At 39.9% G+C, this 18,989-nt stretch overlaps 1 protein-coding gene across 1 annotated transcript in view; it reads right to left on the reverse strand.

The window, feature by feature from the left end:
• Positions 1 to 654: 654 nt before the first annotated feature.
• Positions 655 to 18,989, reverse strand: part of lamp1a (lysosomal associated membrane protein 1a) — a 39,902-nt gene continuing 21,567 nt past the window's right edge. Inside the window, exons 6-9 of the mRNA XM_072584715.1 lie at positions 8,039 to 8,161; positions 5,395 to 5,464; positions 3,296 to 3,466; positions 655 to 2,901 (exon numbers count right to left, since the gene is read on the reverse strand). Of these exons, the coding sequence (XP_072440816.1) occupies positions 2,762 to 2,901; positions 3,296 to 3,466; positions 5,395 to 5,464; positions 8,039 to 8,161 (504 nt within the window). The 3' untranslated portion in view covers positions 655 to 2,761. The remainder of the gene's footprint in view (positions 2,902 to 3,295; positions 3,467 to 5,394; positions 5,465 to 8,038; positions 8,162 to 18,989) is intronic.

Raw genomic sequence — 18,989 nt, forward strand, 5'->3', positions numbered from 1 at the left:
CATGTGGCCAAAGATCTGCGGTTTGAGAATTAAGTGGCCAGTTACATGAAGACCCATAGCTGAAACTTGCGATCACATAGACTGTGTCGACAGTTAACAATAATGACCCAAAGCTCTTCAGGTTTTCTTTTGATGTGCACCCACATTAAACTACTGACAGAAAAATAGTAACGTCAATGTAATTTAAGGCTCATAGGATACAATACAAACATTTGAAAAACATTGGAGTGATCAGATCAGCAACTTTGTGTGTCTGCCTCTAATTCAACTGATCCAAGATTCTCTAATTCTCGTATTAATTGTCTTAGCACTTTTAAACCACAGAATTAAAACAGCTGGTGAGCAAACAGGCAAAAAGAATTAGAAAGAGCACAATAAAACAGCAGAACAGGATTACACAATGTCAATGTGGAATTTTGGTCAATCTGCAAATGCAGAGCAGCAAATCTATCAGAATGCAGTGTGACATCACAAAACAAGGTTCACTCATCTCCCACATTTAACACAGCAAAACATACCAGAGCATTTCAGAGGAGCTTTAACTAAACCAAAGTAAATTTGACACCAAGGCATAAATTATGGACACGTTCAAAAGCTTGGTCACGTTGGAGAGAGGGAAGTCTTTATCACAGACAAACGTAAACTTAAAACCTGTTTGGCAGACGGAATAGAAATAATTTTATTGGTGCACAAGTACAAGTCAGGAAACTTTTCATTTCCAACATCAAACTAGATTACAGAAACAAAAAGAAACTCAAAATACAAAAAGGAATGGAACAGAGTGCAAACAGTTTAAATCAAGCAAGTCATGTAAAAACTGAGCAAACTGCAATGCTGATGAAATCATTTCTTGGAGAACAAAAAGGCCTTAAATATGCTGCAGAAAATCATACAAGCATACCTTCAGACTTGAAGCAGTTACATGGTCAAGAACATTTGCCTCTTCTTTTCCAATACAAAGACTCTACCAACCAGATGCAACTTAGAAGTAGATTTTCTCTATAACAAATGATCAACACTTGGTAAGTGATTGTGCGACAGAATAAGATTCCCTTTGTTATCCAATTAAGAGAGCTGGCCAAATGCCTTTAACAGAAGAAGGGAAACCAGCACATAGCCCTTTGAGAAACAAATCCTTTATTAGCACGGTTATAGGCAATGCATACACCTCATGTGCCAAATCTTCAATTAACAGTCCAAAACAAACTCAAGCACAACTGGCAGGCTTAAATTTCTCTCTATGGTAGACATGCCTGAAAAAGTGCAGTCACAAAAAATGCACACAGTTTAATTGATTATTAAAAAAAAACGGGGAGAAGAGAACAGAGTGCCAGCTCCTAACCATTTGCAGAGCACCCAAAAGAGATTACTCAAAAGCATAAATCAATAGTTTAAAATATAACCCAGGAAAAGAAAATGTAAATATCAGGAACCAAATTTGAAACAGGTGGCCACCAAGTTAAACCAACTTTAAACTATACATATATTGATCGCACCAGGGAGAACAGTGTGCTAGGGTAGTGTTCAATTCAACCAACATCTTTCTTCAAGTTTAGGGATCAAAGTGCACAGAACACATAAATGAGATGACTAGCACTTGAAATGGTTTGTTCCTTGGACTTGATCCACATTCAGCATTTTTAAAAAAAATCCATCAGTAATTATTGAAGCTGTTTCAGATTGAACACTGATTTACACAAAAAAAAACTGCTCACACCCAATGCACCTTGCTTTATATTCATACAATCCCTGTGTGAATGGTTCCAGCAGTGAAAGGTGAGCAAACTAACAGCAATGTTGCGTTTTTGTATTTCAAAAAGGTCAAACACTGCAACACAATCTATCCCATGTGGTTTTCCTCCACAATGCTCAGGAGGATGACAAGCCCCTTCCTAAAGGTATCATTCCAATGATTAAAACTATTCTCAAATCCAAATTAAAATCTAGCAATACCCCAGCCATTGTAAATTTGTTTATAATTTTGTTTGGAGTGGGAATGAGGGCTTAATTTTCAAATAGCCTAATTTACAGGCACACATATTTGAGTATACATACACATCCCTAAAGTAAAAGTTAAATGTAATTAGCCAAAAAAGTCACTTTAGCACAACACACCATTATTTCTGTAAAGCAGGAATTAACACTCTTAGTTACACAACAGAAGTGTGAAATATTATTAAGTTACTCACAAACAGTTCTTTCCCTAAAGAACTCTTGCGTTTTAGTATTACAATCTCTGACAAAGAACTGGTCTTTCCTGGCTGGCTGCACTCAATGTAAATAAATCCAGCCTCTCTACGTTACCTATATTACACCTGCTCTTGGTATAAGGGAACCAACTGCGGAACATAAGTGTGCAAAGTTGGCACACAGTTGCTCCTTCCTCACAACTTGTGTGCAACATTGCATTGGCTAATTGGGTACAATTTGGGTTTCAGTTTGCATTGAACAATCGGCATTTATTCCTCAAATGGGTCACTGACCCGAGAGTTAGTCATTATAATGTATTTGCAATGGTATACTCTATGTCAAGGTCTAGGGGTGTTGGGGGAAGTGTGCTCTGGGAAATATTTCACCATATGTTATTAAGAACATACAATGTTAGAAGCAAGTTGTCAGGCAAAGGATTCTGTTTGTCAGTAAACTTTTTTTCTCAACTCCCTTTAACACAGGTCCATGCCCAAGATTCCAGAGAGAATGTGTGTGCATTTCTTTGAAAAAGAATTAGTTACAGAAGTGGAATAGCTAAATCTATGTGAGGTTAGATGGTTTGGTATCCAGCGTGGCTCCTCTTCCTTCCAATCAGATAAGCAATCAACACAATCAGCACAAGGCCAGCAAGAGCTGCACCAACAATGATTGGGATCAGCATGTCATCTTTATCCATTTGGCATTCTTCAGCTGTTCAAAACAAAACAAAAGATGATTTAAAAAGTCATCGCTTAAAGCTACCAGAACTGTCACTATCCAAAATGCATACTTTAAATGGTCAAGTACCTTTGTTGTAACACTTTTTACAGACCATGCTAATTAAAGCAAAAACAAATAACCTTATTTGTACAAAGTTCTCAGCGATGAAGCTAACATCAAATCTTTATAAGGTAATTTGATATGCACAAGCAAAAAAATCTAATGTTCAACCATGTCTAGAAACCATTATGTTTGGAAATAGGCAGAACTGAAGTGGCAAACAAAGTTGAAGGAACCTACATTCCATTTACAAACTGTGCTTTTGTTCAAATGATACAGTAATCACTTTTCAAAATAGTAATATTTTAAAATTATGATAACTTACCAGCTCCGTATTTTGCATCATTTACTCTGAACGGTTGAACATGAAGCTCAAATGCATTGATGGAGACTTTTGGATTCACTTGCAATGTTTGTTCAGTATGGCACATATACGATTTGCCCAAGGTTGTCTGTAGGTAGGTCAGGCTGTCATTTTTAGCAGTAAACTCCTTTCCTAAATGCAAAAAGTGAAAAGAGATGCAAGAACAAAATTCAAGTTGTTGTAATGTCCAGGAATGCAGCAAACAAAATGCAATATCTTTCAAGAGTAAACAGCACTCTAGGTATTTTCTTACGACAAGCAAAAGGGGAAATGGTAAAATATATCATACAAGACCTCATATTTGATTTGTTCCTTGGGTGTCAAGGACACTGGCATTTTGTTGTCCACTTCTAGACAGACATCCTGAGGACATCAGCAGTTAGGCTTTGTAAGTTACTCTAAAGAAATATACTGATCAGAATGCCTGGGAATAGTGAACTGGGTTGGGTTTTAAAATTCATAATCCTAAAAGAATTCATGACTTTCCTTATGGTGCTTATCAACATATTAGCAGAAATTTATTACAAATGAACTTGGTGGGACTCAGAACTCAATTTCTGGATTACTATTTCAGTATCACATCTACAAGATTGTTATTTTTATCCTTGTAGCAAACAAATTTTCCGATTAAGAAAGAAACTCAAATAGAGGCCCAGTATCAATTCAGACCAAAATTAAAAAGTTAGGGAAATATCAACTCAAAGCAAAACAGCTGAATTCAAAACAAAGATTTGTTCTTGTAAATAATCTTTTCATCTGTTATCATATAGTTCATCAGCCTTCAATTTACTGATTACTCAACCAAGGGAAGTGGTCTTTTCCCATCGATGACCAAGCTCCTCTTAAATTTTAAAAATGTCAATCAAATGTTAGATCTCTTACATCTCTAATTAACCAATTCTGTCTGGAGTTTGAGTTGCTTAACCATTATTTTATATGTAATTATCCTTCCTTTCACTTGTAGTCTATGCCTCATCTATAAAAACAATTCTTTATTCGCTTGAAAACCTTAAATCACTCTTAGCATTGATGAAACACTGCTATTTCTCTACATACATCCACGCCTCCCAAAAACCATAGTTAACCGTGCAAATCACCCCAGATTCCGGTTTCATTCACTGGACTATATCTTTAATCGATAATTACTTGATAGCCCTTGACAAGCGCACAATGGTACATTTGGGGGGTGGGGGCAAAGAGAGGGGAGCAGGGAGTGGGGGCAGAAAGCAAGAGGGGTGGACAAGCGCAGGGACAGAGCGAGAGGGAGAGGAGGGGGCAATGATACAGACTAAACAGTAAAGGGGAGCATGGTGGCTCAGTGGTTAGCACTGCTGCTACACAGTGCCAGGGACCCAGGTTGGGGGAATTCCAACATTGGGGGACTGTCTTTGTGGAGTTTACACATTCTTACTCTGCCTGCCTGGGTTTCTTCTGGGTGATCTGGTTTTCTCCCACGATCCAAAGACATGCAAGTTAGGTGAATTGGCCATGCTAAACTGCCCACAGTGTTCAGGGATGTATAGGCTAGGAGCACTAGTCAGGAGTAGAGTAATACATCTGGGTGGAATACTCAGAGGGTCAGTGTGGTCTTGTTAGGTGTGAAGAAACATTTCCCTCAGTGACACAGATGAGATCAACAAAGAGGGGAAAGCACTGTTGTCAGGTCCACACTCTGACAGGCACAAATGATCCAAACTACACATTATATCCCTTAATTTTGCCAAAATCAAGACGCACTTGCAAATTAACGAATCCTTCACACGCTGCTAAACTATATGATCTCAGATTCAGCAGTCAAACCACAAGGTCACCAAAGAATATTCTCAAAACTTTTTTTTAAAAATTTCTGAAATGGAGCGACAATGAAAAGTTCTATTAATTTCAGATGCATGAAGTAGAAGTCGTCTTCAATATGTATCTTCCCTAATGCTTAAATGAAAAACTGCAAGTTTGTGTACTTCAAATCCAAATTATGTAGACCATCACTGATCAGAACTATTTCCCTCAATTACCCAACATTTTAAACGTGACAAGATGCATTTTTGAAAGTTGACGCCTACCTTGAGCAGTAGATGGAATTCTTGTGGAAATGGAAAGCTCCTTTAGGTAAAACTTGTTAGTAGTAGTATTCTGAACAAAACAAAAGACAGATTTCATATCATAGGGCGAATACCAAAACATTGGAGCAATAAGAGGAACAGTAGGCACCATTTTGAAAAGTCATTACAGGAAGCAACAATAAAGTCAACAAGTCTTCACATAAAACATTAAAACAAGAATATCAGATTAAATTAAAAACATCAGTACAAACTAAATTACAATCATGGAGTTATAGAGGTCTTATTTCGAATAGACTCAAAATGAAAACTCTTTTCTCTTTATAAACGCTGGCAGACTTGCTGAGTTTCTCCAGCAATGTTTTTTTGTTTCTTTCAGACCTCTGGCATCCACAGGGCTTTGTTTTATTTCAGTGAATCCCGCACACCCACTGCCCTTTGAGTAAATGTTTCTCCATATATCCATTCTTATCCTTCAACCTTAAGTCTATGTCCTCTAATAATTAATGTCTTCTTAGGTCCTTTCTTTCTACTCTAAGTTCCTCAGTTAAGCCACCTCTCCCTCAGCCTCATTTGCTGTGTGGAAATAACCTTAGTGTATCCAATTCGTCATTGTTGTGGCAATTTTTTGTCCTGGTATCAAACTCCTCGGTTCTCCCTCCAGAGAAATGAACTTCCCTGAATGCGGTCAGCACAACCGTACATGAAATTCCAGCTGTGGCTGAACCAATGTTTTACACATTTGCAGCATTTAGTCATACCTTCCCCTATTTCAAGATGGCAGCACAGTAGGACACTTCACCAGGAGCTCGTCCACTAATGTTTCTTTCTCTTTTTCCCTTGATTCTTTGTTTCTTCTCCCAGCCTCAGCACTGACTTGGCAATGCACCCTCCTGGCATGGTGCAAGAGTCTTTCAGCAGCCTGTAGCAGTCTCTTGGTTTGGTGTCCAGAAGGAAGAGCTGAACCTAGTGCACACCTAGTGATTGGAGACTGCAACAGCAGGGGGAGATTGGTGGTGGTGGAAGCAGCGATGATGACATTGCAGCCAGAAGCAGGAAGACTGAGTGGTGAAGGAGGTCCCCCAGTATCTGCAGCAGTGGCAAGAACAGGCAGCTGAGGTCTCCCAGACAGCAAGCTAAGTGGAGGAAATTGGTCCCATGGCAAGCACTCAAAGACTGTTGAACATTGAACTTCGTTCCTTTATTTTTCTAGTTTATATTAAGGAGAAATTTAAATGTTAATTATTTTATTTCTTTATTTTTCTACTTATTCTATGAAGACCTGTAACAGTTAACTGTGTTTATTTTACTACTTTGTACCTACATATTTTTGTACCCAAGATGGTGTCATGTGGCGACATTGGACACACTTCACGGTACTCCTATACCCGAGTACACGTGACAAAATCCAAACCTAACCTTTCTACTCTATAGCTCATCCCAGCATCCTCATGCATTTCTTGTAAAACCTACTTATGCACCTGTCCCACCACATTTAAGAACCTGTGATGAACTCCAAGGTTCCCTATTTTCTCTATCCCTCTCAAAATCTAATTATTGTGTACTTCCTTGTTCTGTTTACTAGCCCCAAAGATGCAATCACTCAATTCTCTGTATTGAATTCCAGTTGTCACTTCTCTAACCACTCAACCAAATCACATCATTATGAAGTCAACAGCCACACTCTGACAATTATACAAACAAGTTTTGTGCCATTTACAAATTTCCCATCATGCTTCCCACATTTAATTCCGATTCATTAATGTTTACAACAGACGAGATGAAACACTGTGCCCCTGTGGAACACCATTGCAAACTGCTGTCCATTTGCAAAAACATTCACATTGAGCATTACCCTTTGTTTCCAGCACTCAGCCAAGTTTGGATCCAATGCACCACTGTTCCCCAGCATTGCAGAGTGTGTTACCTTTGCTTACTTCTCTTTGATATAGAATCTTGCCACATGTCTTACTAATAACCACAGTACCACCCTCAAACCTCCATGTTACTTTGTCAAAGAATTCAGTTAGTAAGACATGAGCTTGCCTTAACAAAACCGCACAATCCCTAATTAATTTATATCTATCAACATGGCAGCTTGTGGAATTGATTTAAATAATTTCCCATCACTGGAATCAGACTGACCAATTATTTGGTTAACCCTTAGTACCTTTTCAAAAATGGTACTAAAACTAGAGTTTATTCAGTTAAGAGCAAGCTAACAGTCCATGGACAAACACATGATACAAGTTGGACCAGGAAATATCCTGAATAGTTTCCCAACCTGAGCTGAGTTAGTAAAGTGTGCAGATCTAGGACCACACCAGAAACCTCACGCTAGGTTAAAGTTGTTCATGTCAACTGTTGAATCTATGTGAGATTGCAGAATCTGTTGAAATCAAGACTAGCCCTGAGCTTTATTGCCTCCCAAGTGAAAATATTTCGTAATGCTCACTTTATGTTCACGTGTAGAACATTCAAAGGCAACATAGCCAAATATGACAAGTTCTGTCACTCAACATATCTACAAACAGCAGGGAGATGTTAAACCAAACAAAGAAATGGTCTATTAAATCTACATATCACCAAAATGAAACAATGTAATTTGCACAACCTGCATGTTTAATATAGAGCATTCTTCACTCACCACAATAAACACAAAAATCAGCTTAGTTGGGTCATCAGTCAGCTGCAGCAAGGCATGATCACTACTGCAGTTTCCATCTGTATGTGTCGAGTTTGGCAGGATGTTAAAAACTTTCACTGCAGTCTAAGAAACAAAAAAGATACTTGATATGAGAATATTGCATCATCAATAACACATTCCTTTTAGTTTAAATTGTAATGTGAAAAGCAATCTCCTTTTAAATTAAAGACTGAAGGTTCGTGCTTAAAACAAACCTTTAAAAATGAGGCATTGGTGGCTTAGTTGCACTTTCACTGGACCAGTAATCCAAAAGGTTAGTCTAACATTGTACAGACAGGAGTTCAAAATCACACCACAGCAGCTTGTAGAACATAAATTTAGTTAATTAATCTGGAACAGAGCGCTAGTCTCAGCAATGGTGATGATACGATAATTGAATATTGTTAAAAATCCATCTGGTCCACTCGGGTACTTCAAGGATGCAAATCTGTCATCTTTATTGGTGTAGTCTACAGGTGACTTAAATCCACAATGATGTGGTTGACTTAACTGCTCTCTGAAATAGGCCTTCCAAGTGACTTGGCTCAATAGGGTTAGGCGTTACAGAGGCACCTTGATTACCCAAAGGAGTCGGGCTGGCAGTATTTCATTCAGATAATTGATTTAGATAATCAATTTGACCTTAAACAAGGGAAACCATACTGATCTAATGCTGTGCTCTATTGGAGAGTTTGTTTCAATCCATAATTTTGATGACCCTATTTAAACAAATTAATCTTTGCATTCTGCAAATTGCAGGTTAAACTGAGAAGGATCATCTCATAAAATACATGAAATCTCAGCTTTAAGCAAGGTCCTGAACAGCTTCTATAATCACAAAAGCATCTATCAGTTTCCGTCGCGATAGAAAGACGGAAGCACCACCTCAAGCATGTTTACTTTCTCTGCCATTTATTTCATGAACGGCCCAGTAAAGTGACAGGAATAAAGCACACACTTTTGCAAAGCGCTGTGTAACTAACCCTTACATAAGAAAAAAATCCAGTCGTTGTTACTGGAGGTGCTTGTGTTTCTTTGTTTTTGCCAGCCTTTTCACATGTTCTTCAGTACAAGCAATCCAAATTCACTTACCTCTTTGATATATTGATTTTACGGGACCTTGAGATCTTGTTTGGATGATCAAGGTTCCCCTGTAAATGCTACCCTTGACAGGAACACCCACATCCCATTAAACAAGAGAAAAAGGGAAATGTACATTTCTAGTCAAACTACCTCTTTCATGGAACTGACATTAATTGCCTTGAACCTTTTAATCCAGAGGAGATCCAATTTGGACAGGGGTATTAAAATTTAAGAAAACAAGCAACGAAGATACAAGACAACACCAACCAGGGTTCAAAAGTTATTTTTGCCTTACGGAAAATGCCAAAATCACATTCCACTATCTGTTTTTTTTTCTTTTTAGTGACCTAACAAAGTTTCATTTTTCCTAACTGCTTTGTCCTTGCTAATAACCCCTCCTCACATTGTAATTCCAGGCTGTATCACAGTTTTGATGAGTCACAACTTCTGAACAAGAGATCAAGTATCATCAATCCCCACCACATTCATACTATTTACTGACACCATTTCCTTTCTGGTGTCTGTGTCAGGTGCTGATGAGATCACACTGGAGTACTGTGAGCAGTTTTGGTCCCCGTATTCAAGGCAATACATTATCTGAATTGCTTCCAATGAAATAATCTTCACTAGGATGATCCCTGGTATGGGATTGTCTTATGAGTAAAGGTTAAGCAGGTTTGGTCTCAAATCACTGGGGTTTAGAAGAACAAGAGGTGCATATAGAAACAAACCGGATTCTTAAGGGTCTTGACAAGAGTAAATGCTGGGAGGATGTTCCCCCTCATGGAACAGTCGAGGATCAGAGGATAGTCTCAGAATAAAGTGGCACCAATTTAACATTGAGAGAAGAAATTCCTCCTCACCTCAGAGGGTTGAATGTACAGTATTTTGAACTCCTTGCCACAGAGAACTGTGGGTGCCGAGTAAATGCTCATATTTCGGGCTGAGATAGGTGGATTCTTCATCAGTAGGGGAAATTAAAGGTAACAGGGAGAGGACAGGAATGTGGACAAGGAATGTCAGATCAGTCATGATTCTACAAATGGTGAAGCAGTCTTGAGGGGTGAACTGCCAACTCCTGTTTCTACTTCTTATGGTCAATCACACTAACCTGTAATGTGATCATGCAAAATCTAGAACAAAACTTATGATCAACATTCTCGTGTTGAACTCCCTCCACAGGCTTGCTCACTTCCACAATTATAACCAACTTTTAATCTCCACTGCACCGATAAATTAGCTAAACATAATAAACCATGCTTACTTTGCCCGATTACCTTGAACTTGTGTGCCCTGATATAACTTTTTTAATAATAGCGTCAAACATCTTCCCTAAAACAGATATTAAGCTAACTGACCTGTTGTTTTCTGCTTTCTCTCTCCCTCCCTTTGGGAATAAAAGAGCTATATTCTATGTATACCATTATAATGCAATATTCCCCGAATAGAGGAAACTTTGAAAAATTAAAGATGATGCATCAATTATCTCACAAAGCACTTCTTTGAAGACTCTAGGTTGGTGCCCATCAGGACCCAGATGTATGTCAATCCACAGCTCCAACAATTTGCTCAATGCCACTTTGCTGGTGACTAAATTGAATTCTTTTCTCCTTTCCATTTCCTGATTACAGCTCTTTCCATGATGTTACCAGTTTCTTCTATAGTAAAGATTGATGAATATTACCAGTTCAATCATTTGCCAATTCCCTATTTGTAATTATCAATTTTCCAGGGTCTCTGGCCAGGTTTATTTGATAACTGCTTCTCTAACCCTGCCCAGAATCATGGGTACTTAGATTATTAAAAATACTACCCGAAAACAAGTTACCGTGAGCATATAAACCATTAGGTTACTATGTTCAAATAGTCTCATTCATCAAACCATATAATTATGTGGCATCACAACTCTTAGCATTAAGTTTTCAACTCAAACTTACACATATTAACTGATGTATATGTCTGTTATTTGGAGAGATTACGTTGATGGTGAAAGATATGTACAATACCTCAACCTTGAACTAGAATTCGAAGATTGCAGAACATCTGGAAGAGCCCATTTCCTGCTTTTGCAAGACTGTAAAATGTTTGAGTATTACAGTTCACCTTGGCACATGAGGCTGATCTCATGCAGAAGTTCTCAATAGGGACTTTAGTCACTATTCAGTTCTGTTCAGCATTCAAATTGCTTCTGAGAGAAGAAGGTTGATTGGCCTAATGCTAACAGGCTTGACAGTTAAACAACAAACTTTGAAGGCTTCCCTAATCTGACTGGTGCCTGATTTTGCACCAATCAGTTGGAGGTACTAATGTTGAGCTAAAACAGTCTTGCAATGTTAAGCATATCGCTGTCCTCCCACTAACTGTAACATAAAGATATACAGGTAGCTCTCCTATAAAGCTGTAATTGCGTTCCAGCTAAACCTTGCTTAATAGAAAATTGCTTAACAGAAATAAGGCGGTCTATGGGAAAAGTGGGGTTGGGGTAGATCAGCAAATAATATCACTCACGATTGCTCAAAAATCATCCAAAATCCTAACACCAAGTATAGCACAGCCTGAATGAAGTCTAAATCATATTAATGAAACAAAAGTAAATTTAACATGTTGTCGAAGCATGGACAGAGGGTCTCGTCACCACCACCTTCAGGTCAGTTGTGGTTGCAGAAGTGGATGGCTGTGGGTGAATGTCTTCTGACTATTCTTTGGGGTTGGTTTAGATTGTGCGATATGAAACAAATTAGAAATTTTCTTTTAGAAGATTTGTAGCTCAGGTTGTAAGTTTGCTCACTGAACTGTAAGATTTGTTCTCAGATGTTTCTTTACCATGCTAGGGTACATTATCAGTGAGCCTCTGTTGAAGTGCTGGTGTTCTGTCCCGCTTTCTGTTTGTCTTGGTCTGTTAAGGTGGATATAGAACTTAGAACATAGAACAATACAGCTCTGAACAGGCCCTTCGGCTCTTGATGTTGTGCCGACCTATAAAAAAATCTAAGCCTATCACCCTACACTATCTCATCATCGTCCACATGCTTATCCAAGGAGTGTTTAAATGCCCCTAATTCCAGTCCTTTTTCTCAGGAGGTTGGTAAATGGGGTCCAGTTTGAAGTGTTTATTGATGGAGTTCTGTTTGAACACCAGGCCTCTAGGAATTCCTATGTATGTCTTTGTTTAGCCTGTCCTAGGATGGATGTATTGTCCCAGTCGAACTGGTGTCCCTCATCATCTGAGTGTAAGGACATTAGGGATAGCTGATCGCGTCTTTTGGTGGCACATTGGTGCTAGTGTATCCTGGTGGCTAGTTTCCTGCTAGTCTGTCTGATGTAATATTTGCTGCAGTATTTTGTATATGAAGTTTGTTCTGCTCGTTGTTGGTACAGGGTTCTGTAATTCATCAAAAGCTGTTTCAGTACGGTTGATTGGTTTGTAGGCTACCATGATGCCAGGGGCCAGAGTAGACTGGTTGTCATCTTAGAGATGTTTTCAATGTATGGAAGTGTGGCTAAAGTCTCTGGGCATGTCGTGTCTACTTGTTTAGGTTTGTTGTGTAACAGGTACCCGATTAGCACAGTGGTCCGATTCTTACACAACAAACCTAAGCAAGACGACAACATGCTCAGACTAATTCTTCAGCAACATTTTAATCAAATTGCACTGCTGAAACACGCTTTATATGGGAACTATCTGTACTGCGAAAATCAGCAACAGTCATAGTCAATCTTGCTTGCCAGCAGTACAAAAGATTGCACTTGTCAAATCTCTTTCAACAGCACTTTCCAAACCTGTAACTTCTACGACCTCGATGGGCAATGGTAGATGCATGGCAAAACCATTACCTACAAATTCTCTTCCAAGTTAGATAGCATCCTGACTTAGGATCACTCCTTCAAAATTTTGTAGGTCCATTCCAATCAGCAACGAGTGTTTCCACACCCCAAGGAGTGCAGCTCAAAAAGACAGCTAAGCATCTTCTCTAGGACTAGAGTTGGACGAAAAATGCTGACCCGCTCAGCAATGCTCACATTCCAGAGAACAAACTTAGAAAGAGTTACTGAGAGATAACCTAGTTCTAAGAGGCTGATGGAGGAAGAAACCAAGCAACAATCTCAAACTCCAACTATTCAGATAGTTGCTAGAAGCACCAGGCTAAATTTTGAGAGTGCACTCGGGAATAGTAGGGGAAATGATTGGAATTATGTTTCCCTAAAACTGACATGCATCTGTGAGGTAGCATGAATGACAGCCTTGCAAGTTGATGTCCAATGAGAAGTGGCAGTAAGTGAAGACACAGTGACTGGTAGGAAGAGGAAGATATCGGGAAGACTTCATGCAACAGGTATGGTTAGTAACGACAAGAAAGCTTACTAGATTGACAAATATCCTTTGCAGCTAACAATAGTTTCACTTTATATTACTGCTGGCACCTGTCTTTTCAACTCCAATGCTGCTTGGGAGCGTTCCTGCGTCAGAACCTGCACAAGGAGACCTCCGCAGTATTTAAAAAGAACCTTCAGGCTAACTTGCACATCTGAAGCACATGCTTCAATATTTGACGATGGCATTTCCAAGAATTCCGGTGGAAAGAACTTCAATGTGATGCTGCTAGCCATAGCTCAAACAGACTCAATTATTCTCAGATTCTTTCCACACGAGGGGGAGAAGCATGAATTTCTAACTGCAACAGCTAATCTTCCGATCACCATGGGTAGATGGCAAAAGAAAACAACTCCCTTGGCTGTCTGTGGAGATGTTTGTTGCACTTGGCATAAGACAAAGCCCGCTGGAATTATACATCTGCACAAGCCATCCTTTATTCAAGATTATGCATCAACAAACAATCAATTGTTAGACTGATCAGAAGGGATTTCTGCACTGAACAGAACCGTATATTTGTGTTAAGTTTCAAGTTTGAGACCCAAACAGAAGCTTGATTAAAAAGAGAAATTAGTTGTCCCTTCAGAAAAAGATTTAGCCATTTCCTCCAAAAGTTAAAAATATGATTTGATGGTCATCAATATGGCACAGGGTACAGGGTACAATCCATGTCAGTTTCAGTTATCGATGTCCCTGTGGCTCCCAAAAGGGCAAGACCAAATATAGCTATCTCATTTGAAGTAAACATGAGGCGCCATATTTTGGAAAGGCAAATCAGGGCAGGACTTGTACACTAAATGGTAAGGTCATGGGGAGTGTTGTTGAACAAAAACACCTGGATGTGCAGGTTCATAGTTCCTTGAACACGGAGTCAGAGTTAGATAGGATAGTGAAGGAGGCATGTAGTATGTTTTCCATTTCTGGTCAGAGCATTGATTATAGGAGTTACGTTTCCAGTAATTAGATTAGATTACTTACAGTGTGGAAACAGGCCCTTCGGCCCAACAAGTCCACACCGACCCGCCGAAGCGCAACCCACCCATACCCCTACATTTACCCCTTAGCTAACACTACGGGCAATTTAGCATGGCCAATTCACCTGACCTGCACATTTTTGGACTGTGGGAGGAAACCGGAGCACCCGGAGGAAACCCACGCAGACACGGGGAGAATGTGCAAACTCCACACAGTCAGTCACCTGAGGCGGGAATTGAACCCAGGTCTCTGGCGCTGTGAGGCAGCAGTGCTAACCACTGTGCCACCGTTGCAGCTGTAACATTGCATTGGTTAGGCCACTTTTGGAATATTGTGCGTGTAACTCCAGTCTCCCTCCCATTGAAAGGACGCTGAAAAACTTGCAAAGGTTCAGAAAAGATTTACAAGATGTTGCAAAGATTGGAGGGTTTGAGCTATAGAGAGAAGCTGAATAGGCTGGGGCTGTTTTCCTTGGAGTGTCAGAGGCTTAGGGATGACATTGCAGAGGTAATAAAATCATGAGGGGCATGGATAGGGTAAATACACAGTCTTTTCCCTGGGGTGTGGAAGTCCAGAAGTAGAGGGCATAGGTTTAGAGTGAGAGGGGAAAAGATTTAAAAGGCTCCTAGGGGACAATATTTTCATGCAAAGGGCGGCACATGTGTGAAATAAGCTACTGAAGGTGGTGGAGGCTAGGACAATTACAACATTTAAAAGGCATCTGGATGGGTACATGAATAGGAAGGATTAGAGGGATCTGGGCCAAGTACAGCAAATGACACTAGATTAATTGAAGATATTTGGTCGGCATGGATGAGTTGGATTGAAGGGTCTGTTTCCGTGTTGTACGTCTCTGACTCGATAAAACAACAAATGAATCTCGGCCCAGTAGCCATGAAGGAAAACGTTGCATCCCCTGGCAGCTTGCACTCTATCTTTAACAAAGAACAATGGCTGGAACACTTTGGTGAATAAATACTGCCAATGATAATTTCAGCAAGAAACTGTGAAGTTGAAATCAGATGATTTGTTTTGAGGTTTTTTTTATAGGTGGTGGTTAGGCTGTGATTTAGTGCCCATCCCTATTTGCCATTGAGAAGGTCTCAGTGAGTTGCTAGCTTAAACTGAATGGTTTGCTTGGCCCTTAAGACTCAACCACATTGATGTGGGCCTGGAGTCAAATGATGGCCAGACCAGGTAAGGATGGCCTATTTCCCTTCTGAAGGACATTAGTGAAACATAGGTTTTGTGACAAGCAATGACAGTTTCAGAGTGACCATTGCTGATTATCTTTCAAATTCAAAACGTCTTGTTTTTATTTGTTCAATTTAAATTCCACCAGTTCTCACGTTCCTAAATTGGAGTCTGGTATTTTGGAATACGGAATTCTGAATGGTGAAGAGGAAGTGTCCTCAGAAGAGAATACTAAACTCCAAACAATAACTCTTGCTCTTTCCACAGATGTAGCCAGACTTACTGAGGATCCCAGCATTATCCATGTTTCTCCTTAAGATTTTTCATCCAATGAGATTGCCACTAAGCCACCAACACCTCTGGAGTTGTGGCCTGATGAGTTAAATTTAAGAATGGTGATGTAATTGAGTTTTATAAATTGGTCTGTAAATAGACTTAAGTACAAACCAAAGAAGTTATAAGGGTGGGGTAGTTTACAAAATTTTGGACACTCCATTGAAATTAAAGAGGGCCTAAAGGATCAGTTTGGGCCATAGACTCAAAGAACTCAATTAAAATGGGCTGATTCTATTTAAGACCTTAAAAGCACAAGTTATAATTAAACAAAACTTGATTTACACAAAAGCAAGGAATTGCAAAAATAATAAAAGGGCACTTAGAAAACAAAGCCAGAGTCTATCAACATAATAAATTAACCACAGTTACTACTGTCTAAATGTGAACAGACAATCCCTGAATGAACATACAGCCAATTAGGAGTATAAAATGAAGAATCACAATAGTAGTGTAGGAGGAAATAATTCAGCCGGAGTCTGCACCAGCTCTTGTAAAAAGGTAATTCAATGAGTTTCACTTGCTACACATCACTCCAGCATTTCTCCCTGAAAACCTTTTTTAAAATAAAACAGCAACTACAGCAGTGCTTCTCAATTCTTTTCCCTCATTGTGATACCATTTTAATACCGTACGATTTTTTGTGACCCCCATGTGAAGAGTGTGCATGCATGTGTGGCTATCAGTTTGTTTTCAGGTGGGTGGGGTGTACAGAAGTTCTGCTGTGAAATGGTGGGCTACAAAGGCATAAATTCTAACATTAGAGGTGAAAGGAGTCGAGTGGATTCGACATTCCCCTTATTAAAGATGTCAATAACTAATAGTCTTTTCCTGGACAGCTATAAACACTTTTGTCCATGTGGAAAATTGTCCAAGTATTTCCTGTATACAAAAAGGAGATAAATCCAATCCAGCCAATTACTACTCCATCAGTCTACATTTGTGCATCAGTAATGTGATGGAAGATGACATCAATGGAACTATCAAGCAGTATTTGCTGAGCAATAAACGGACATTCAGTTTGGGTTCTGGCAGAGCCAGCTTCCGACCTCATTAAATCCTTGATCCAAATACGGACACAACAGCTGATTATCAGACATAAGATGAGGGTGCTGTCCTTAACATCAAATGCCCTATTTGACTGAGTGCGGAACAAGGAGCTCAAGCAAAGCTGGAGCATATAGCAAGATGGTTGCTGAATGTTAGTCATCTCAGCTTCAGGACATCCCTGCAGGGGCTCCTCAGATATTATCCTTGACCTAAATGTCTTCAACAGCTTCAATGACCTCCATCATAGGGTCTGAAGTGGGGCTGTTTGCTGACAAGAGCACAGTGTTCAGCACTATTTATGACTTGAGATACTGAACCAGACCATGCCCAAATGCAGGATAACTTGGAAAACATCCATACTTGGAATGAAAAGTGGTAAATAACATTTAGACCACAGAAGTGCCAGGCAGTGAGCATCTCTAACAAGAGACTATCTAACATTGTCTCTTGACATTCAATGATTTTCTGGAGGTTACCAGTGACCACATGTGGTGTGCTGCCTAGATTTAATACAAATCTCCCAGAGGAAAGGCACTGAATCAATTAACCAAATGAAATAGTGCCCACCCATCTCGTTTGGATAATTGAGGTTCCTCTGAATGTGGGGGACTCAATTGACCTCCGACAACAGCAAAATAGCCCTGCACGCTCTGTAAAGTCTTCCTTACTTGAACAGAACCTGAGCTACGGATCAGACGATGGCGTAGGTAGTGAACAGCCAGCTACAGCATGCAGTGTGTCTGTGAGGGGGGTAAATCAGCACCCGATAGGGCAAAGGTGCAATCAGTGTGATGGGTTGACATGTATCTGTTTTAATGCAAGTAGTATCAGGAATAGAGGTGACAAACTCGAACATGGAGCAGTACTTGGAACTATGATGTTGTGGCCATTATGGAGTCTTGGATATCACAGGGGCAAGAATGATTGTTGGACGTCCCAGGGCTTAGCTGGGTGAAAGTCAGAAACAAGAATGGAGCAGCTGCTTTATTGGGGGTTTTCTTCAGGCTCCCTAATAGCAACAGAGACACGGAGGAGCAGATTGTGAGGCAAATTTTGAAAATGCGTAGACATTATAGGGCTGTTGTCATGGGTGACTTTCACATGCCTAATATTCACTGGAACCTATTTAGTTAAAAATAGTTTGGATGGAGAAGTTTTTGAGAGTTGTGCCCAGGAAGGGTTCCTGACGCAATATGTAGATAGGCCGACTAAATGGGAGGCCACAATTAATTTGATACTTGGCAACAAACCATGTCATGTGTCAGATCTCTTGGTGGGAGAGCATTTTGGTGATAATGATCACAACTCCCTGACCTTTACTATAGTCATGCAGAGGGATAAGGGCAGACAATATGGGCAAGTATTTAAATTGGGGGAAGGGGAAATTACAAGCTATTAGGCAGAAACTGGAGCATCAAAATTGGAAACATCTATTCTTCGAGAAAAGCACAACAGAAATGTGGAGGTTATTTAGGTAGCAGCTGCTGCGTGTGCTGGAGAGGTTTGTCCCACTGAGGCAAGGAAGGGATGATAGCTTGAAAGAACCTTGGATGACAAGGGATGTGGAACACCAAGTCAGGAGGAAGGAGGAAGTTTACTTATGGTTGAGGAGGCAAAGATAAGACAGGGCTTTAGAGGGTAACAAGGTAGCCAGGAAGGAACTGAAAAATGGACTTAGGACAGTTAGAAGGGGGCATGAAAAAGCTTTAGTAGGGAGGATTAAGGAAAGCCCCAAGATGTTCTTGTGAGGAACAAGAGGATGGCCAGAGTGAGGGTAGGGTTGATCAGGGATAGTGGAGGGAACTTGCACCTGGAGTTGGAGGAACTGAGGGGGACCTTGATGTTTCTGAGGACAGCATAAAACAGACTGATATGCTAGAACAGATTGATGTTAGGAAGGAGGTG

The sequence above is a fragment of the Chiloscyllium punctatum genome, chromosome 15, assembly GCF_047496795.1.
Source record: "Chiloscyllium punctatum isolate Juve2018m chromosome 15, sChiPun1.3, whole genome shotgun sequence".
NCBI classification, from domain to species: domain Eukaryota; kingdom Metazoa; phylum Chordata; class Chondrichthyes; order Orectolobiformes; family Hemiscylliidae; genus Chiloscyllium; species Chiloscyllium punctatum.